Raw genomic sequence first — 18,586 nt, 5'->3', positions numbered from 1 at the left:
CTGTTGCGCAGAGCGTCTTTAATGACCTTACGTGCCATGTAGAAAGCTGGGAATGAGCAGAAAGGGATTCTGGCTTCCTTCGCTTGCTTTGTTCCCCTTATATTAGCCAAGTCCTTGTTCTGTTGCGGTGACACCCTTTACAGTAGCCTTACTTCAGCTGGTGGTAAGGAAAAAATCATGTTCAGGCAGCCGGTTAAAGGAACGTCGCTCTTCGTTCGAAACACCCGTCCACGTAGCGGTGCGAGGCCTCGGCCCACCAGCGAGCTTTGGTTTTCAGTGGCGTTTAACTCCTTTTGACGGAAGCCCTTCAAGTATAGCTGGATTTCGAACGCCCCGATAACTACACGGAGGCGGCGGAGCACCTTCGGTAGGAGCAGGTCGCGAGCCGCCGGCGTTGGGAGACGCGAGGCGGTTTGTGCCACCGCGCGCTGTGGATTGCTCGGCTGGTTCCTGTAGCGCAGCGGGCTGCTCGCTGCTAGGAAGAGGGTTACGGTCCGCCGTGCGTGTGAGCGGCCTGCTGTCGGAGGGGCTGAGCGCTTCGCTGCCGCTTTCACGGCCCTCCGCGTTTCTGCACCTCAGGCTCTGCCTGTTTTAGGTGTTCAGATACGGTACCAATTTTTTTTTTTTTTTGTCCCTGGAAACTCAGCTCTTCAGTTGAGAGATAGAGGAGGCTCAAAACTGCGTGGGAGGGAAGGTTGGCTGGCAAATGCAATGGATTAACCGCTGTATTTTAAAACTTTGCCGTCGGTGTGCAGGGCCTTCAGTAAGGAGAAAGTAGTTTCTCGGGTGCTTCGTACCGCGGGTGAATTGGCTTTATCGGCTGTCGCGACTCATGCTGTGGTGTCTGTGACCAGAAAGCCGAGACACCCATAAAATAAATGGGGAGACTGTATGCTGTGGTACGTGGTATCCAAAATCCACCGTTTCATAAAGTGTCCCGGTGTGATGGACCACAGTGCCGTGTGTGACAGGGGCGCTCTCTGTTCTGGGACATGTCCTATCCTTTCATGGTCAAATCACTTTTATTGGAAAAAGTGATTTTTTTCCCCCCCTTTGCAGAGCAGTGCGCTCACAAATGCACTGACTATTTAAAACCTGCGAAGGCCAAACTGAATGGACAAAAGCCAGGAAGTGAAAGTAAACGTCGCTTTGTGCCGGGTCCTAAAGATGTGCTTTTCTTTTCCCAGCTGCGCGAGCCCGGCGCTGAGCGCAGAGCTTTGCTTTCCGTTTCCCGGCTGTCGTCCAGCCCTGCCGCAGCCCTCGCAGCCCCGTCCTTCGCGGGGTACCGGCGGCGTGACGCTACGCTGCCTTCGCTACAGCAGCCTTCTCTGCTAAGCTAAAACTTAGGTGCAGCGGTGTTTCAGGTCAATAAAGAAGCCCGATTTAAATACAAAAGCACATATTTAAATATAGATAGATACATGCGTAGATCTATTTTTTGCTGTAAATGCTATCCTAGCAATATAAGCTGCCGTTTTACTTTCTTCCGCCTGTAGCTTCTATAGTGACTTTCAAAACTCAAACCTGTTGTAGAGAGGATGTTTAATGGGGGAGCTGTACACAGCTGTTACTCAGTACATGATGATTTTTATTAGTCTCCCTAAAAATATTTTTTGTATGGCTAGTGATTTTTTTTCACCTTCTACCTTGATTCAGATTTTTGCTTCCCAATAGAAATCGGTTAACCATACCAAACAAATAAATTTGGATAACTTATTTAAAGCTCTTACGAGTCTCTCAATAATGCTGCTGGATGCTGTACTAAACGCAGGGCAGAAACAAGTTCTCGTGCCCCAAAAAGCTTGCCATTTGAGCCAAGACATGATGTGACTAGACAAAAGAAGGAATTCAAGGACAAGACCGTTTTGTTAGGCTGTGGCCCCGGGCTAGGAGGGCTCTAACCATTGTCAGATGTACATAGTTGATATTTATGAATTGGCTGAGAGATATAAATAGCTTAAGTGAGCAGCAGTAAGAAAGTCATCTCATGCCTATTTAATTTGAAGCAGAATTCTGTTCTAAAATTCGAGCCTTATGACACGAGAAAAATGAGGGTTTTCTTCTCCTGCAATCAGGTTTTGTTATAACTTTATATTAATAGTGACAAAGTAGTTAGTATCTTGTCCCCGTTTCAGTAATTGTATTTTGATCCCTGTTCGGTTCACCCGTCTTGGGAAAAGTTCAAGGATTGCAGTAGTTGTGGAAATGTTCTCTGAGAATGATCAGACGTAGGTCTGGCAGCAAGGAGACGCTTCTGGAGCGTGGGTGCAGAAGCCCTGCAAAGATTTCGGGGGTAGAAGGAAAAGCATGGCATGACTGATGTGAGGAATCGTAGTTTGGTTGTCCCTGTTGCAAATAAAATCCTTAGCGTCTGTACGATTCCATAACGTTAGTCAATAGCTTGGGAGTTCTGCTGTGTTTAAGTCCTTGTTCAGAAAAAAATAGCTCTTGTGTGTATGGAGACACTTCCATGCAAATCAGTTCTCTCTTCTGGATGTGAGAAGATAATTCGCTTATTGTCACCCTGGCAATACTTTTTCTTCTTGATCATTTTCCGAAGTTGCAGAGCGGGTTCCTGCTTAGTCCTCCCCATTCTAAAAATTCCACTGTGCTTTGAAGATATAAAGTCCATGACTCTGTACTGTGCTGAATGCTCTCTGTCAAGAGCTAAGCGCTGGAGATTCTCACGGATTCATTGCTGAACAAGTATTTTTCAGTCTAGTTGCTGTTCTACCTCACCCTGATTTAAATGTGTGCCGTCTACTTCAGACAACTTTTGATCTTAGACACCTGCTTTTATGGTAGAAAATAAGCAACAGAACATGACCGGCTGAAACAGTAATGTCAGTTTAGACATCCTTAGTTGCTTTTAGGTACTCCTGCAGCTCTCTCTAGAGGTTTTATTTTCCTTTGCCATACTTGTTTTCCAACAACTTGTGGATCTTTGCAAAACGATAAACAGATTCTTGTGGGTAGGTAAACATCACATCCAATAGCTTGCAATCCCTCTCAAATATTAGTTATTCCTTTTGGTTATATTAATCAGAGTAACATGTTGCTGCATAAAATAAACTTCTTTTGGAAAATATATCATGTTGGGGCCTTAAAATTTGCTTGGAATTTCTAATGTAAGAAAAATACTTTAAAAAATTAACCGGAAAGTCTCCAGTGCTTTATGGCTTCAGATGTCTTCTGGGAGAAATTCGGGAAGGAGGAGGGAAATGTTTGTTTTACTGCTGTCTCTTCTACTAATAAAACTGAAATTGCCCTTCAGGTTGTTTAAATTTCACTTCATATATCAACAGTAAAAATAATTAGATGTAGAACATCTCATGGCCCGCTTTAGTATTTTTTTCTCCAACATCAGATGACTGCTAATTCTATCAGTGATATATTTGTCTGCTTTATTTTTTAGCTACATGAAAGTAACTATGATGCTGGAAAAGCCCTGCAGCGATTGGTGAAGAAACCTGTGCCCAAACTGATTGAGAAGTGTTGGACTGAAGATGAAGTGGTAGGGAAATGAATTATTCCCATGAGCCTTATAGCCTTATAGTTCATGTTGCTTCTCCTTGCCTTTTTTTTTTTGTGTGTGTGTGTGGTTTTTTGTTTTTTTTTTTTTTTTTTGAGGTCATCTTTATGGAATCTTTATTTGCTGCACAGGATACATTTTTGCACGCTTCTGAGTTAGGGGACCCTCGTTCAATATACAGAGTCTTATTACTCTAGGGAGGAATAGCTTTCTAGTAGCAGAATAAGAGAGGAAAGGATCAAGTGACTCTCATTTTGAGAGGACACTGTGGGGTAGATGAATAAGTTGTAAACCTCTGGGTTCTTCATTTCACTTCCTGCCCCGTCTCTCTCCAGGAAAGCTAGCCCTGTTCAGTAGTTGCAGTAGGACAAGATGTAAAAAGCATACAGAATAATTTAAGTCCCTTCTTCCCCTTAAACTGAGTCTTTAAAAGTGTCTACTGGCATAGTTCTCGCTGGATGGATGTTTGACACAGGAGAGACCAAAAGGAAATCATCTGAGAGCTGAGATGCAGCTGTGCCTTCTGCGTTTACCTTAAAATATGTAAAAACTTTCAGCCTCCGAAACAGGACTGAAAATATTGCAACCATCTTGTTTGTAGCTCCCAAACGAAGGTATGCGCATGGGGAATTTGCTGACCTGCAGTAAATATCCAGTGCAGTACGATATCCTCAGAGTTGCAGAACTGGAACAGTTGAGGGATTTGGGCCCGTACAGTTGAACGTCCTACTACACTGGAAGTCTCATCAACCTTGTACAACTTAGTAGTCGTAGTGCTGGCTCGTCCACGTGGCTGCTGGTTCAGCGTGTGTGGGTGTAGTCATAGTCCTTCTGGGTTATTTGTCTGGGGTCGTAGTCCAGGAGGCGAGAGAACTTGTTATTCTCTCCTTCACGCAGAAGTTGAGGTTTTTGATCTGCGTGGCTTCGAGTTGAGTTTCTACTGTTGATGTTAGCCTATCAAAAGATACTGCTCTGCAATCCGATTAGTGGAAAGAAATATTTTTGCTCTGAGGAAGACGCATGCTCGTAAAAACTCTAGTTGACAGAGAAGGTCTGCTCTTGGGAGGGCATTTCATGCTCCTAGTGAGGTGTTTCCCTTAGATAAAAATGGCCCAAATGTTTTTGACTTTTGGGTCTTTTTCCAGAGTTTGGAGAAGACGGCGTTTGTGCAAGAATTAGGGAGGCAAAGGTGTTTCCCTTTGTGGCTCCTTTGTTCGGCAGCTTAACTGGTGCAGTTGTGAGGTTGCTGCTGGCTTAATTTTTAGACGTGTGATATGATGAGACTGCTTATTAGACAGCTTTTTGTAGGGTTGCAAACCAAAATGAGTCGCGTAAAGTTGGGAAGATATTAAGGACTTTTAATTTACTAAGAATCTCTCTGTTTACAAGAAGTTAATCTTTTTATTGAAGAGCGATGTTTATTGCATTCAACACAAAAACTGCATTTTCTGGCTGCAGTTGGAATCCAAACACTCCTGCATTACAACCTTTTGTTTGTCAGACCTTCCAGCTTAAGCTAGCACACAGGTACTTGACTATAAAAATAAGTGAAACGCTAGTGTGTTTTTAGTAGCCAGGTGAAGAGAAATGCTGAACAAGTTCATGTGGATCACATCCTAAAAACACTTGGCGTTTTTAATCCACGCTGACGTTAATTGTGCTTCTTAACAAAATTGACTTACATGGGATGTAACGTGTAAGAAGACAGTGCTTCTTTAGCAAGCTGACTAGGCATGTCTGGTTTCGTGAAAATAGAATGAATGTTGTATTTCTTAGCTCAATAATTAGGCTGCACTATGCACTAAAATAGAAAATCAGATGCTTGGAATTTGGTTATGATAAAATATATATTACTGAAAAACCTCAGACTCCGGTTATAGCTTCCACCTTACACTGTCTGAAAAACTTCTTCCCTCTTAGGTGCCATATTGAAATAAATGGAGATAGAAATACAACTTGTCATATGTACCTACCAAGTATCTAAATGGGGAAAAAAAAAAAAAACTACTGATATGCTGAAAGACAGCATCACTCACAATAAAAGTGAGCCAGAGCAAATTATTTTTTGGATGAACTTTTAAGCTAGTAAGTTAATTAGAATAAAAAGTGAAAAAGTAAATTAAAGTAAATCTTGCAGCCTTGTTAAGTTACTAATTAAGCTGGCATTGATGCTGTAAAATAGAACCGATTAACAATCTGTGAAAACTTCCTGGGCTTGTAGCATTTTTATTATTATTATTATTATTCAAACAATGGCTGAGGAGACATTCTTTAAGGTTTTGTTGCTTTGAAAGTCCTGCAGGGAGTTTTCCAGTGAATGTGTGTGTGCTTCCTCTCTCCTTACATAACCTTTTTTGCAAGAGCTAGGTTAGGGCTAGGCCATATAAACCCATGTTAAAGTAGGCTTATTCTGAAATCCAACAAAGAACCATTGTGGTAAGGAGACTGCCTGCAGTCGTGGGGCGAAAGAGGATCGTGTGCTAACGTAGCAGCAGAGGAAGGAGAGGATGAGTAAAAAGCCCAGAACACAGTTTCCTAATAAGGTTTACAATCTTGTCATAAAAGGGCATTTTGTAGAGCACTGACTGTCGGAACAAATATCTCAAGTGCTGTGCTCTCCTTTTAGTATGTTTGTGCGTGTACTGTTTTTACTTCTGCTTTTTCTGCATACGTTCTTTCCCCGAAACGGTTAATTATATTTCCCTGGAACGGTTAATTGCACAGTGACAAGTGCTCTTTTTCTTTGTGGAGGATTTTTTTCACTCTCCTTGTTTTCGCCGTAAGCTGCACTATGTTGAGAACGCCAAAGCTGCTGCAGCTCGGGGTTTTTGATCAGCAGTCCATGTTAAAGGATAGAGAATGGAGCCCTACGAGTAAGAAAACAACAAACTTTTTGAGAAGTGAAACGTTATTTGAAAAGTGCAAGCTCTGTGAGTACAGAATAATGATCATTAACTCTATAAATCATTGTCAGTCTCAGTGCATTTTATCATATTTGTTCTTGTTCTGTTCCATCCAAGTTTCCAGAAATATTTGGCAGCCCTCCAGCCTCAGCAGAGCCAAAGATCAAACTGTACTCTTATTTATAGACAGCTAAGCTCCACCTGCAGAACTTCATAGCATGTTTGTCTCTGACGGTTTGTAGAAAGCTCCAGATTAAAACAGCTGTACTGCACTCCTGAGCATTTTTGGGGACTTGCAAGGAAATGCTTTCTTATCGTTGGTTCTGCAACGCTGGGAAAGACTTAGGCATCGTGTGTAGGGTGCTAGAGCTCTGGGGGAACTCCATGACAAACTGTTTCTCACAAAAACACCCACTGACGTGTCAAATCCAAAGCCTGGCCAAAACAGTCAAATTTTGATTTTGTCCCCAACTCATGATGGGAAGCGATAAGCAGGAGGGGGCCCGTGGTAATATGGCTGCCTGGTAACTTGAAAGGCCCTTCTAAGAGAAGTGGAAGACCCAGGTTCAAACCACGTCACTGTTCGTGCTGGACGTCGAGTGAATCTCTTCTTGTGACTTGGTAAATATCTACTTACTTAATTTTTCCAGCTTGTATAAATAAGCGGCTACCATGCCACGTACCAGCCTCTGAGTAAATTACCCTCCTTAACCAAGAAAGAGTCTGGTGATAGGAATAACATGGATCATGGCTTTTGGTGTCTCAGTGTTTTCGTTCCTGCCTTTCTGATCCTGTCGTCGTTTCTCCTCTCCGTCCTTCTCCCCGCAGCGTTACACACACCCTCTTGTTATTTTAGGTCAATTTTCTGCCAATTTTGGCAGCTCAGCGTCGGGAAGGTTCTGTTACAGGGCGGATATAAGATTGTGGGGATGGGTGGATGGATGGATGGATGACGTACAGCAGAGGGGAAGGAGCGCTGTGGCAACGTCAAGTCGTCAGGCAGGTGGCAACATTAGCTGCAGCGGAAGTGTAAGTCATGTTGACACGGGGGAAAAAACTGACTAAACGCAGAACTAACTCTTCAGACTTTGTACTGCTCTTAAGTCAAAACTTCTATATTAGTGGATTGGCATATTACTTGCAAAAGGGTTTTGACCGAGTCCATTTTCAGTTGCGCTGGATGGTTCATGTAGTTACTCTTGTTGTGCACCTGATAGGGCAGTGTCCAGCATAGCTATCTGCAGTATTCAGTAGTGCTTACGGCACAGCACTATATGATTAACTCTGATTTATTGTAGTTAACGTTTAGCTTTTTCTGTGGACCGTCCGTTGTCCAGCAATTAAGCCTTTCTTGTTTATTAAAACAGCTTTGTGTTGCCTGTGACAGGCTATCCAGTAGGAGCTGTCTGCAGTATGATCAGAACTAATTAAAATAAAGGATGGAAGTTACGTTATTTTTACTACTGAAGATGTGGTTACAGAGGTTTAGATCAAATTAAATAGAGGATAAAATTTACCAGTGATTCAATTAAATGGAAGGCTCTGTAAATATGAAGACGGAGGTTTGTTGTCTCCCTCGTGCTTCTAAATCTATGGCTATTTTTAAATTATTTTTAAATCCTTTTCCTTCCAGTATGTAAATTCAGGGGCATACTGTGAAAAGCAGTCTTCCATACTGCCTTATACAAGTGGCTAAAGAAACTGCTGTACTGATGCGTATACACACAGTTTAACAGCAGCTGCTTCCTGTTTTTTAAAAGGCTGAGGCTACACCTGGCAGCATCGGTCTCCAGCAGCGACTTGGTGAGGAGGGGTCGGTATCTCTTGTAGCGCTGGTGAATTTACTTTTGCAGACACGTCTGTTGAACAACAGGCGTGTAAAGCCATATTTAAGCGCTTTCTAAGCCCGCACTGCGTAGACAGACATGCTGCAGCATCACCCAGCGACATCTTGTTAGTGTTGCACTGCAGTTTCAAACAGAAAGCAACGTGGTTCAGAGCGGCCGAGTTATTTGGGAAGCAGCCGTGGAGCAAGTGCTCGGTTTTGAGGCGGCTGGTGGTAGCGCTCTGCCCTCCTGCAGGTTTGCTGCCGTGTCGGACGCGTGGCGTGACGCTCGCTGCCGCGGCCAGGTCGGTGTAGCTGGGGAAGGGGAATGGCTTCAGCCATTGGGCATGGGATATCTGTTGCTACTATGAGATTATAAAGTAACCACGTCTCCTTTTGTTTTCTTCAGCCCTCTTTCCCGAGTCTCCCGAGGGCCTTGTGGCACATAGTCTCCACAATGCTCTCTTTTTGTCCCTCGTTCTGAGTGCAGCAGAAGGTTGTAGTAGGGGCACGGTCTAATTGGTGTTTGTCAATACACCGAGAAAACAAAGAAGCTTCACTCAAGCTCAGCAAAGGTTGTCTAAGTGAAAGAGAAGTAAGCTCTGTTCTCCGTGTCTTATGGTCGCTTCCCAAAGCGTTTCTTGATATCTTTGACAGGTTACAGGCATTTTTGATGTAAGTAGTCAGAAATCCCTAATAGGAGTGGAATGGTGCTAGTTAAATAATCTTCTCCAGTTGGAAATAATTCAAAAATGACATTGAAATTGTGTTTTGAAACACTGATTTACAGCTTGTTGTCTATGGGGAAAAAAGATGCATATTGCAAAAGGACAACATATGTATGCATGATAGGAGTTTAAAAGAAAAGAAATGAGGCATTTTTCATTTCCTGTGATGTTCTCTTGCACAGTCAGGTTATATTGCAGCTGTCAAACTGTTAAGTACACAAGGTCAAAACATCAGCTTTTAGATTTTGTCATTAATTAAAAACACAGAAATGTAGAACTCAAGCATTTCTTAACATTGTTTGGAAAGTTAGGTTGTGATCTCACAACTTAATCTGAAAGTTTAAGATGGGATTTCTGAGGGCCTGGTGACCAAAGGAGAACAGGGGGCACTTATTTGGTCTTATGTGGAGGGCTCCAGCCCTTAAAACTTTGGTTTAAAATCCTGGGACTGGGGTGACAAAGCAAGTGTTACAAATCAATTTTAGCTCTCAAGTTTGATTTTTAGAATAAACAGTATCGTCTTTGGATTAGTAGTGACAATGACTACAGCAAAGCTAAAAAGGAGAACTCCTATCCTTAGGCTATCCAAGGTTTGCCTTGAGGATGTACTACTTTGCTTTTGACAAATGCCAAATTCGGAGCTATGATCATTAGCTCCTTTCAGTTTAGGTTGGATTGAAGACCCACGTTTTATGGTGCAGGTTTAGTGGAACTGTTTCACAAGAACAACTGTTCTTATTTCTACCAGCTTGGAATAAAGTCTACTCTGAAAACAGCTTTTCAGTGATGAAAATATAAATAAGTTCAGTGATGTTCAGCACAATTCTCAACTTCTGCTTGCTCCAGGTCCAAAAAACAGCTCTATGTGCACACTTCCATTTCAGATAAATAACTTATCGAAGGACTGCTATCTACAAAGGATATATTTTGTTAATTTAATAAAATAGTTTTGAATTCCGGTATGCCTTGTGTATTGGGAAGGGTGAAGAAAGCAGTCCACCTCGGGCTGTTCTTTGCGTAATAGTCATCTGTTTTGATCTTACATTTTTGTTTCTTTATTCAGTGTGGGTTTTTTTTCCCCTGCCTTTTTTATCAGAAGTGCCACCAAAATCAATAGGGCTCACAAAAGAGAGAAATACAAATCGGAACTAGAAGAACCCCTAGTTTATTAGGTTTTTAATTAAACATGATGAACACATTTTAAATAACACAAAGGCCTCAGGCTGAGCTGCATCTAATCGAAACAGATTAAGTCACCCGTCCACACTTGGATAGTTATTAATTCTGTTTATTTATGCATGCTAGCTAAAGGCAGAGTTCACTGCTGCTGCGTTGCAGTTTGTTGCACAAGGATGATTTTGCTGCATGGCACTGTGCTCCTAATTAGCATTCAGATGTTGATTACGGAGAACATTGGTGGGGCTAATTGAATTACCTTCAAAATTTAGGGCTGTCTCTTCCTTGCAAAGTTGAGAGAAGCAGGGTGAAACAGTAGCATTATTTGTTGGACGCTTCTTTCTTTCTGTCTTCCACTTGGTCCCGTCTTTACCAGTTGTTAAATTTTCAAAAAGAAAATGCTAGGTGTTTCATAGGGTGAAGATTTTGTTAGCTGTTGTATGTCTACATGCACAACTGCTGATGGCACCGAGTGACATCCTTGATAACTAGCTTTTATCTTGAAATTTGCTGCCATTTAAGTATTTTTACCTTGCTTTCGATGTAGACTAGTTGAGGTAAACGACCTCTTAAATTTGTGTGCTAGGATAGTTAATCCTTGCTAGTGATAAACCTTAACTGGCCATGTACATGGATTTACAAGTTCATAAATTTTGAAGTATCCACACCTGGCTTCAGCTTAAAGCTCATTTGTCATAAATACAAGTAGAGATCCTTCTGCCAAAAAGGACAAGATACGGCTAACTAATTTCCTAACGTGTTTGTGAATATTTGTAATCCAGTGTGCCTGGTCAAGAAATTACTTATGCAAAGCACAGATACTGATTTGCCTGGCTTCTTTGCCTAGAATCATTTCATCTGCCCTTTTTGGACTATCTGCTCAAGAAAACATTGTTTTCATTGCTCGCTCCTTTGAAGCCAGGCTGCTCAGATATGCTGGAAGACAGAGCTGCTTACTGGGGCAAAAATACCATGAATTTTATTTACTGTTTGAGGCAGCTATAGAAAATGTAATTCATGGCAAAATCAAAACAGTCTCTGGAATAGCGAGAAGAAAAAAAATCAAGGGATATTTGAAAAGGATACTGGCCTTGCAGGGCTACGTTTGAGTAAAAGAACCATCATTTGTCACACTCAGAAGTAACTGATGAAGAATGAAACTCTCTTCTGCTTGGGGAAAACAGCTATTGTTTAGAAGTTGCATAAAATTACGGGTACCTAGCAGATGGCAGGTACACAAAATTATGAGGTGGAGTATAGCTAGAAAAGGTGAATTTCGTCTAAACGTAGGTTTTAGACAAACGATACCGGTGGTTTTGATTGTGATTAGCTCGCATCAGTCTTTGATCCGAGTCCTTGTTTAAAGGGATCAATACTGTGCACACAGCACTGAGTTTATTGTCAAGTCCTTTCGGAAATGAGACAGTGAATTAAAAATCAATTATACGTGTAGAAAAGTTTGTGTAGGGCAATCAATTTTATCCTTTTAGTTTGCAGAAAGATTCCATTGTTTAACCAGCTGTGAAGAGGAATGAATTTTAAAAGCCTCCAGCAAACGAGATAGCCCAAATGGGGGAGGCGAAGAGATTCCCCTCCCCCCCCCCCCAAAAAAAAAATAGAAAGAAAGAAAATAATAATTTCAGCATTTTGTGTTCAGCATAGGCTGCCTTCGGGGATAAATCTATAAATCCTGTCAGTGACCTTGGCTTCAAAATGGGTGATTTCACTGCTTTTGCTAATCTTGATCTTTCCACAGCTGCCAGATGAGTTAGTCTTTTCTTAACAATATCATTATATTTTTTTTGTTTGCTTTGTTTAACTGCCATATGTTTCTTGATTCATCGCGTCTCTGCCTTCATGTGGAATATTTTTATCTATTAAGCACTTACCACGTTGCTGATCCCAAAAAATAATACAACAAATATTTACGTTGGCCGGTTGCCACAGCTTAGAAGGCTATTTCTGTGTGGGGACGGGAAGCTAAACTCTAAACTCGGAGTCTAACTCCAGGATAAACTAAATAATTTTTTAGGTATTCAAAGAAGTTGGTGTTTTGTTTTGCTTTTTAATTCTAAGAAAGGTTTGCAATAGGGAGACAGAAGCACACGGACGTATTTCCCTGTTGCCAAGGGGAAAGAATCTGCTGCCTGAAAGATTAATAAATACTACAGCAGTTGATTGTTGAAACCATGTTTTTCATCTCATTTTCAAGGGCGTCTTAAAAATGGAGATCGCTCACATTTCCTAGCGTTCTCTGTCATCTTTTCTGTGTTCGTTTAAAAATGAGAACAAGACACGGGGGGACTTGAGAGATTGCGTTTGTTCTCCCATAGGGCAAAGTGGTTATTTTATAAATGAAGAGGGCCCAAAAAGCTATTCTTTGTAGTTTCTTAGCAACAGAGCTGGAGTCCGTTTTAATGCTCGCGTACGTCTTGCGAGATCTATGTATAGAAGCATGAGCTGTGCAGCTCGGCAGCATCGCAAGCGAGACAAAGGCTGGTCACCCTCGCCTTGCGGAGGGGAAGAAAATAAGCCGAGCGCGCTAGTACGCTGCATGGACTTGTCTGTCCCTGGTCTTCTCCTGGCCGGCGACGTTCTGGTCGGTGACGCAGCTACTGCCTTCAGTACTCTGGTGACCGTTTGTACAGTTTTTGCCTGCAAAGTGATCCTGAATCTGCTTTAAATGTAGCATTGCCTTTTGTCTTGCTCCTTTTCAAAAGGAAACTGAGTCATGGCATTCATAGTAGTAGCATCTGGAGAGCGCAGGGAGCGTTGTACTTCTGGGAGGTTTGAGGGTTAACGCTTTAGCCGGAGCGTGCAGAACCAAAGGAGTGATTGCAAACGTTCATCTCTCGTAATCGTGGTAAAAGTTTTTTCCACTCGTGCCAGTTCTTTTTTATTGTCTTGATTTAATTTAAGAAACATACTCTGTGTGAGAGCTGAGCCATTTATTCTCCATTTCTTTGTACATATGCCTAACTTTCAAATTTTGACATGTAAAGAATTTTTTTTTTTTTAAGATCATCGATTTTTCTTAGTAATATCTTTGACTTTTAAAAGATTGATAATGTTAATAGGATACTTTTCACACTTTATTTTCCAGGCTGAAAACAAATGTATTTAATGGCCTTAGGTTTCTGGCTCATATTCCTTGCTGTTCATTAGCCCAGTAATTTTGTAATTGAAGTGTGAGAAATGAAAGAAATGTTGGTTAGGCCTTTGTTTTCGGAGGATTTTTGTTTTGGAAATGCTCTAAATACGGAGGTATAAATTGAGTTTCACCTTTTCTAATGGCTATGGAGGGATTACTGGTTTATTGGTTTGTGTAGAGAATGGCATCCAGAGTTCTTGGTTTGATTTCAGGTGTTCGCGACAGTCCTTGTAGAGATGTTACTTCAGTAGTTGGCTGAATTTGTCTTGCAGGCGTTAGGAAATTTAAGTCGGTCTGCAGGATCCTAACCACCTTGTGACCTAGAAGTGCAATTTTAGTATAGTAGTAAGTGCTGGCGAAGTTCTTTGATATTTTCCATGTCAAGTTTTTGATAGAAATGTCCAAGATCTTTTCAAGTAATTTTGATGTAGTCTAAGTTGATAAAGGTATAAAATACTCCTTTATGGAAGAGCTCTGTCAGATCTACGCTTGATCTGTAGTATATTAAATACATGGAGCCCAGGAATGGATTACTCGATATGGCAAACCATTGCTTTGTGTTGAAAGAGATGTTTGCTATCTAAACCGTGGGAAATGGCAATTTATTGTTCATAACAAAATGTGCTTTAAGAACACACACAAAAAAAAAAAAACGCTAAAAGCGAACGCAATGTCGTCTCCAACTTGGAGAGACGACTTAATTTTCTGCAGGTCTTTTCCTATTGAGACCTTGGCTCTCTGTTTCAGCCTTGACTTTTGTTATGTTTGAAAAGCTCTTGAGCTTGAGTGCCGCTGTAAAGATACAGCTATTTTCATATGCAATCTCTTTATCTTTGTCTTTGGCATCTTACTCCAAAATGGAAAACGCTCTTTGAAGAGCGATGATCCTCTTTGCCTGCCTGAGGATACTTACTACAGTTTGTCTTTGTCGCTTCTTTTCTCCAGTGAGGTGAGAGCCTCCTGCTCTCAGCAGGAAGTTGTCTCAGGTTCTTAATGGACTCTCAGAGCCTCTTCCTGTGGAGGCACCTTGGGTAGGCTGCACTGCGCTGACAGAGAGAGGCATCAGGCTTTACACACGCAGGAAATATGATGGCACATATCTTGCTGCATTGTGAGTGGTAGTTCACGATTTTAGACTCTAGGTGTTTGGACAGGAAGGAGGAGGGTGGTGCAGTTGAACCGCTTAAGCCTAATTGATATAGAAGAAGCATTTTCCCATGATTTCGGTCTATCAAGAAGATAGTAGCATAACACTGTGGAGGAACGTGGAGGCTGACAGCTTGGATTAGGTAAAGAGAATCCTAGGGGCTAAACGGTAGCTGTTGAGAGCTTAGGGCAAACAGGTTCAGGGTATTTGAAGCCAAAATCAGCTGCCAGCATTTGTCACACATGGGTGCAGAATTGGGAAAACCTGCAGTTGAACAGAATTTAGAAGGGGAAGGGTGGGGAGAGCTGGAAGTAGACCGGGCAGCTGCTGTGTGTTCTGGCATGAGCTAGTTTATCTTCTTTTGACGTTTTCCTAATGGATCTTGATGGCAAAAAATGGGGACTTGCTAGAGATGGCTCAGTAGGCACCGTTGGCAAAAGACTGTTAGCTCACAAATAACCAGAGAACTAGGTTGCTGGCTTGATTACCTGCGAGTAACCCATCTTCAAAATTGTTTTAAATGAACACAGAAGCATTGCTCAGTATCCTGGGGAGCTGCCATCCAAGTGATCCTCTAAAACAAAGGACTTGAGCTATGTGGCAAAGGGTCCCCCTGAAGGAAAGAGACGCCATGCCAAACGTGATTGTGACATCAGGAAAATGAGAGTGGGGAAGAACGTGGTGCTTGAAGCTGTGTTTCTCTGTCTTTGCTCACCAGAGGTGGTGTACAAACAGAGATGAGGCATCATCAGGAGAACCAACACTTCGTGTTCAGATGAGGTACAGGAAAGGCTACTCTATTTAGAAGGAAAATACCTGTGCTGCAGCTTTAAAAGGTAGATTATACGCACGTGGTGCCCATTTCCAGGTCACTCCACTGGCTCTCTTGTACTTTTTGCTTTGTATTCCTTAGCAACACCCGCCGCTAGCGGGGCGCAGTGAGGATGAAGCCGTTTCTCCCAGATTGTCAATGGCCTCATTCTTTGGCTTCTTGTGGCAACCCTCATTATCTACTGAGATTCCTAATACTACTCGATGCCTTGTGTAGCTGGAGTTGAATCGACCTGCTGGTATACAAATAGTTCTTTACCTACCCGTGTTCTTAGGCTAAAACAACCTGCTGCTGCTTCTGCTGTCCTCTCACAATTGTGTTCCCAGAGGTAATGTAGTCATAATTAGCCTAATTATGAAGTCATATCTCTCTTGGTTATGATGTGTGTATATGTATATAGATATAGGTATGTGCATATGTTTGCCCAGATGCGCACAGTTCCTTTGCAGTAGTCCTGCCTAGGTGCCGCATTCAGCGCGCGGCTGTTATGTTTCCGTGTTTCCTGGCTTTGTGTCATCCATTTTGAGTGATAGGAGGGAAGGCTGTTCTTAGTCTCTCTGCGCACCCTTAGCTTGTCAAGGACTGAATATTGATCTCTAAGAGAAGAGTAAGCAGGGCATACTCAGCATCTGGCAAGGTGGAACCTGTTATGAAATGAGCAGAGCTGGAAGAAAGTGAGAGTAGCTTAGTCAGGAAACAGGTGTGCCGCTTACTCTGTGCTAATTTTTACTGCTTCTGCTTGGTAGGGCAAACAAATGAAGTTCTCTGTTGCGGTGCAGCGGCAGCAGTTGATGAGCGTATCTGCGTTGCCAGAGCGGTATTTGCTAGCCTCAGTGGGGCTCTATGGAGAAAGAGCAGAGAAGCCACGTTGCTTTCTTGGCCAAGCTAGAAATATGGAAGAAAACAAATTTTTATTTTCCAGAGTGCCGAATTGTAATTAAGGCACTAATTTGTAACAAGTCTGTGGCTTCCTAGATCTCTTCTTCGCATCTCCAAACAATGAAAGCTAAAAGGGTGGGAGGGGAAGGAGGAAAGAGGAAAAACAAATAGATTTACCACCTAGCTTGTGGAGAGCGTGAGTACCAGGATATGTCATCTCTGAGAGTCTCAGTATAATAAGGTAGCTTTTGAAACAGAGCACTCGTGCTTGAAGCTTTGATTTTAATGTTGGAAAAGGCTCATTTTTAATGAGTATCTTGATTTTTCTAATGATTATGCAAACGAAAGAACAGAAGTAGCTTTTCTCTAATGACACTAGAATTGCTGTGGTCCTGCCTGACAGCTCATCTGAGACTTATTTAATACAGACTGGCGGCGGCTGCAGCAAAAAATGACAAAATACTTTTTCAAATTGGTATAGTGACATAGTTCGTATTTAAGAAACTCTGATTACTGTCACAACATGGATGCTCCGTGTGCTTTAGCTCTCAGGACTTATCTTTCTTGCACTAGCATAAGCAGTATGAATGCCAAGATGCACCTCATTTGCAAGTTCTGTTTGCATGATAAATTTTATTTTTCTAATCTTCCCCATCAACAGCACCGATTTTTTTTAAAATCTTTCAGACGACATAAAAATGCATTTTAATGAAGCAAATTATATAGCTTTGTCTCCTTTTGTGCATAAGTGGGGCGGCCATATTCAATTAGGCTGAAAAATGATCATTTGTTCTATTACAGGCTGTAACAGAGCGAGGGAGAAAAACTGTGATCCATCACCAGTTGCTCAGCTTTATGTTACTTAAATCACTTGCCATTCTGTCAGTGGCTCTGAATCCTCTATGGGAGCCATTATTTAATTTAAGTTTGTGGAGGTGTCACTCGTTTGATAATAGGCTGCTTCTGTAGTAGACGCACAGCGACTAAATATTAATCATTTTCTGCATCCATCCAAGACTCCTCATTAGTTAGAAGGGTAACAGCGCCAGTAAAGCTAATGATTATATTGCCATGAAAAGAACTTGACAGCAAATAAGGACTTGATCCTGGGAGATACTGAGTACCTGCCAGTACTGAAGCAGTCTGCTAGAGCTGAGAGGGCTTAATTCGCGAGGCTAGCTCCATGTTGCTTACACAGGAGGAGATGCTCGGGTTTACAGATCATCTGGAAGGAATTTTGCAGATTGGAGAGTGGAAATGCCATCTTTAAGAATACTTGTTTCCGGTTCATAGGAGCTGTGTAACTTGGATTTTAACCTTCTTAAAAGTTTACGTAGTCTTCGCTGAGGAACCTCAACACGCTGGTCCCTGGACAGCTGCTGAGTACAGCCTGTGCTTCTGCACAGGCTCTCTTAAGCTGGCGTGTGGTTAGGTTTGCTCTTCCTTCCTCCTTGCTTAGTGTTGCGTAAAAGGGGTGTTGTGTTGATCAGTGCTCGTGAGAGCTCAATCAGAAACTACTACTTTGTGCTTCTTGTTGAACGTTGTACTACCATGTGCCTGTGGTTTTGAATATATTGCGGTAAAGACTCAAAGTGCACATACCCTTCTGGGTTTGTGGTTTCACTTCAGCTTTTACTGGCCTCTTGATATCGCGCTTGCTCCCCTTCCCATTTGCGCATGGTCCACCACACGCTTCTTCCTACTCTTCTGTTCCTTTCCTCCTCCCTTCCCCTTCCACCCTTATATGCATAGTATCCGCTTAGATTTATATAGCTTTTAAGCTACATGGGGAGATTGAGCAGGCAGCGGCTTATGCATTTAGAGCAGCCAGTAAGCCATCACGGCGTATTACGTTCCACTGGATTGGAATAATTTCAAGCACTCAAATCAAACACTCAGTTTGTTACAATTGAGGGAGGTAAGAGAGGGCTCCTCTGTTGCGTTGGGGTGCGTGTTTTAGGAATGAACTTGTCTCTTATGGAAGACCTTGTCCAGTTTTACATGCCTGGGGAGGTAGTTTCAGTGTCTCAGCGCCACTGCTTCCCCACAAAATACCAGCCTTTCAGGTTCCTGTTGCCAGGGTTCGCCTTGATGTTACAGGTGCATTGTTGGTCCTTCATTTCCACCTCTTCCTTTTTCTTTCCTCTCTTATTCGTGGGCTACTTTTTCCTATTTGGCAGAGGCTCCCCCACTCCCCTCCACCTAGATGTTTTTATTCAGAGGCCCTTACACAAAGAAAAGGGAACTTGTGAATCATCTGCCTTTTTTTTTTTTTTTTTAAAGCTACTTTTATACATTACTGCCAAGATCACTGTATGAGCCAACATCTTCCTCGGTAATTGGATGGCTGTGTTGCAGAAGTGTATCAGTCACTGTACTGCGCCTTTTTGACAAAAGTATAATGGGTAATTGA

General features: G+C 42.2%; 1 protein-coding gene across 10 annotated transcripts in view; it reads left to right on the top strand.

The window, feature by feature from the left end:
* Window positions 1-18,586, top strand: part of RERE (arginine-glutamic acid dipeptide repeats) — a 253,914-nt gene that overhangs the window by 166,064 nt on the left and 69,264 nt on the right. For all 10 annotated transcript variants that reach the window (XM_068915489.1, XM_068915491.1, XM_068915495.1 and 7 more), the window contains one exon: window positions 3,416-3,514. In XM_068915489.1, coding sequence (XP_068771590.1) covers window positions 3,416-3,514 — 99 coding nt within the window. The remainder of the gene's footprint in view (window positions 1-3,415; window positions 3,515-18,586) is intronic.

Source organism: Struthio camelus, chromosome 21 (assembly GCF_040807025.1).
Source record: "Struthio camelus isolate bStrCam1 chromosome 21, bStrCam1.hap1, whole genome shotgun sequence".
Taxonomy (NCBI): Eukaryota; Metazoa; Chordata; class Aves; order Struthioniformes; family Struthionidae; genus Struthio; species Struthio camelus.
This window is presented reverse-complemented; position numbering and strand designations above follow the sequence as displayed.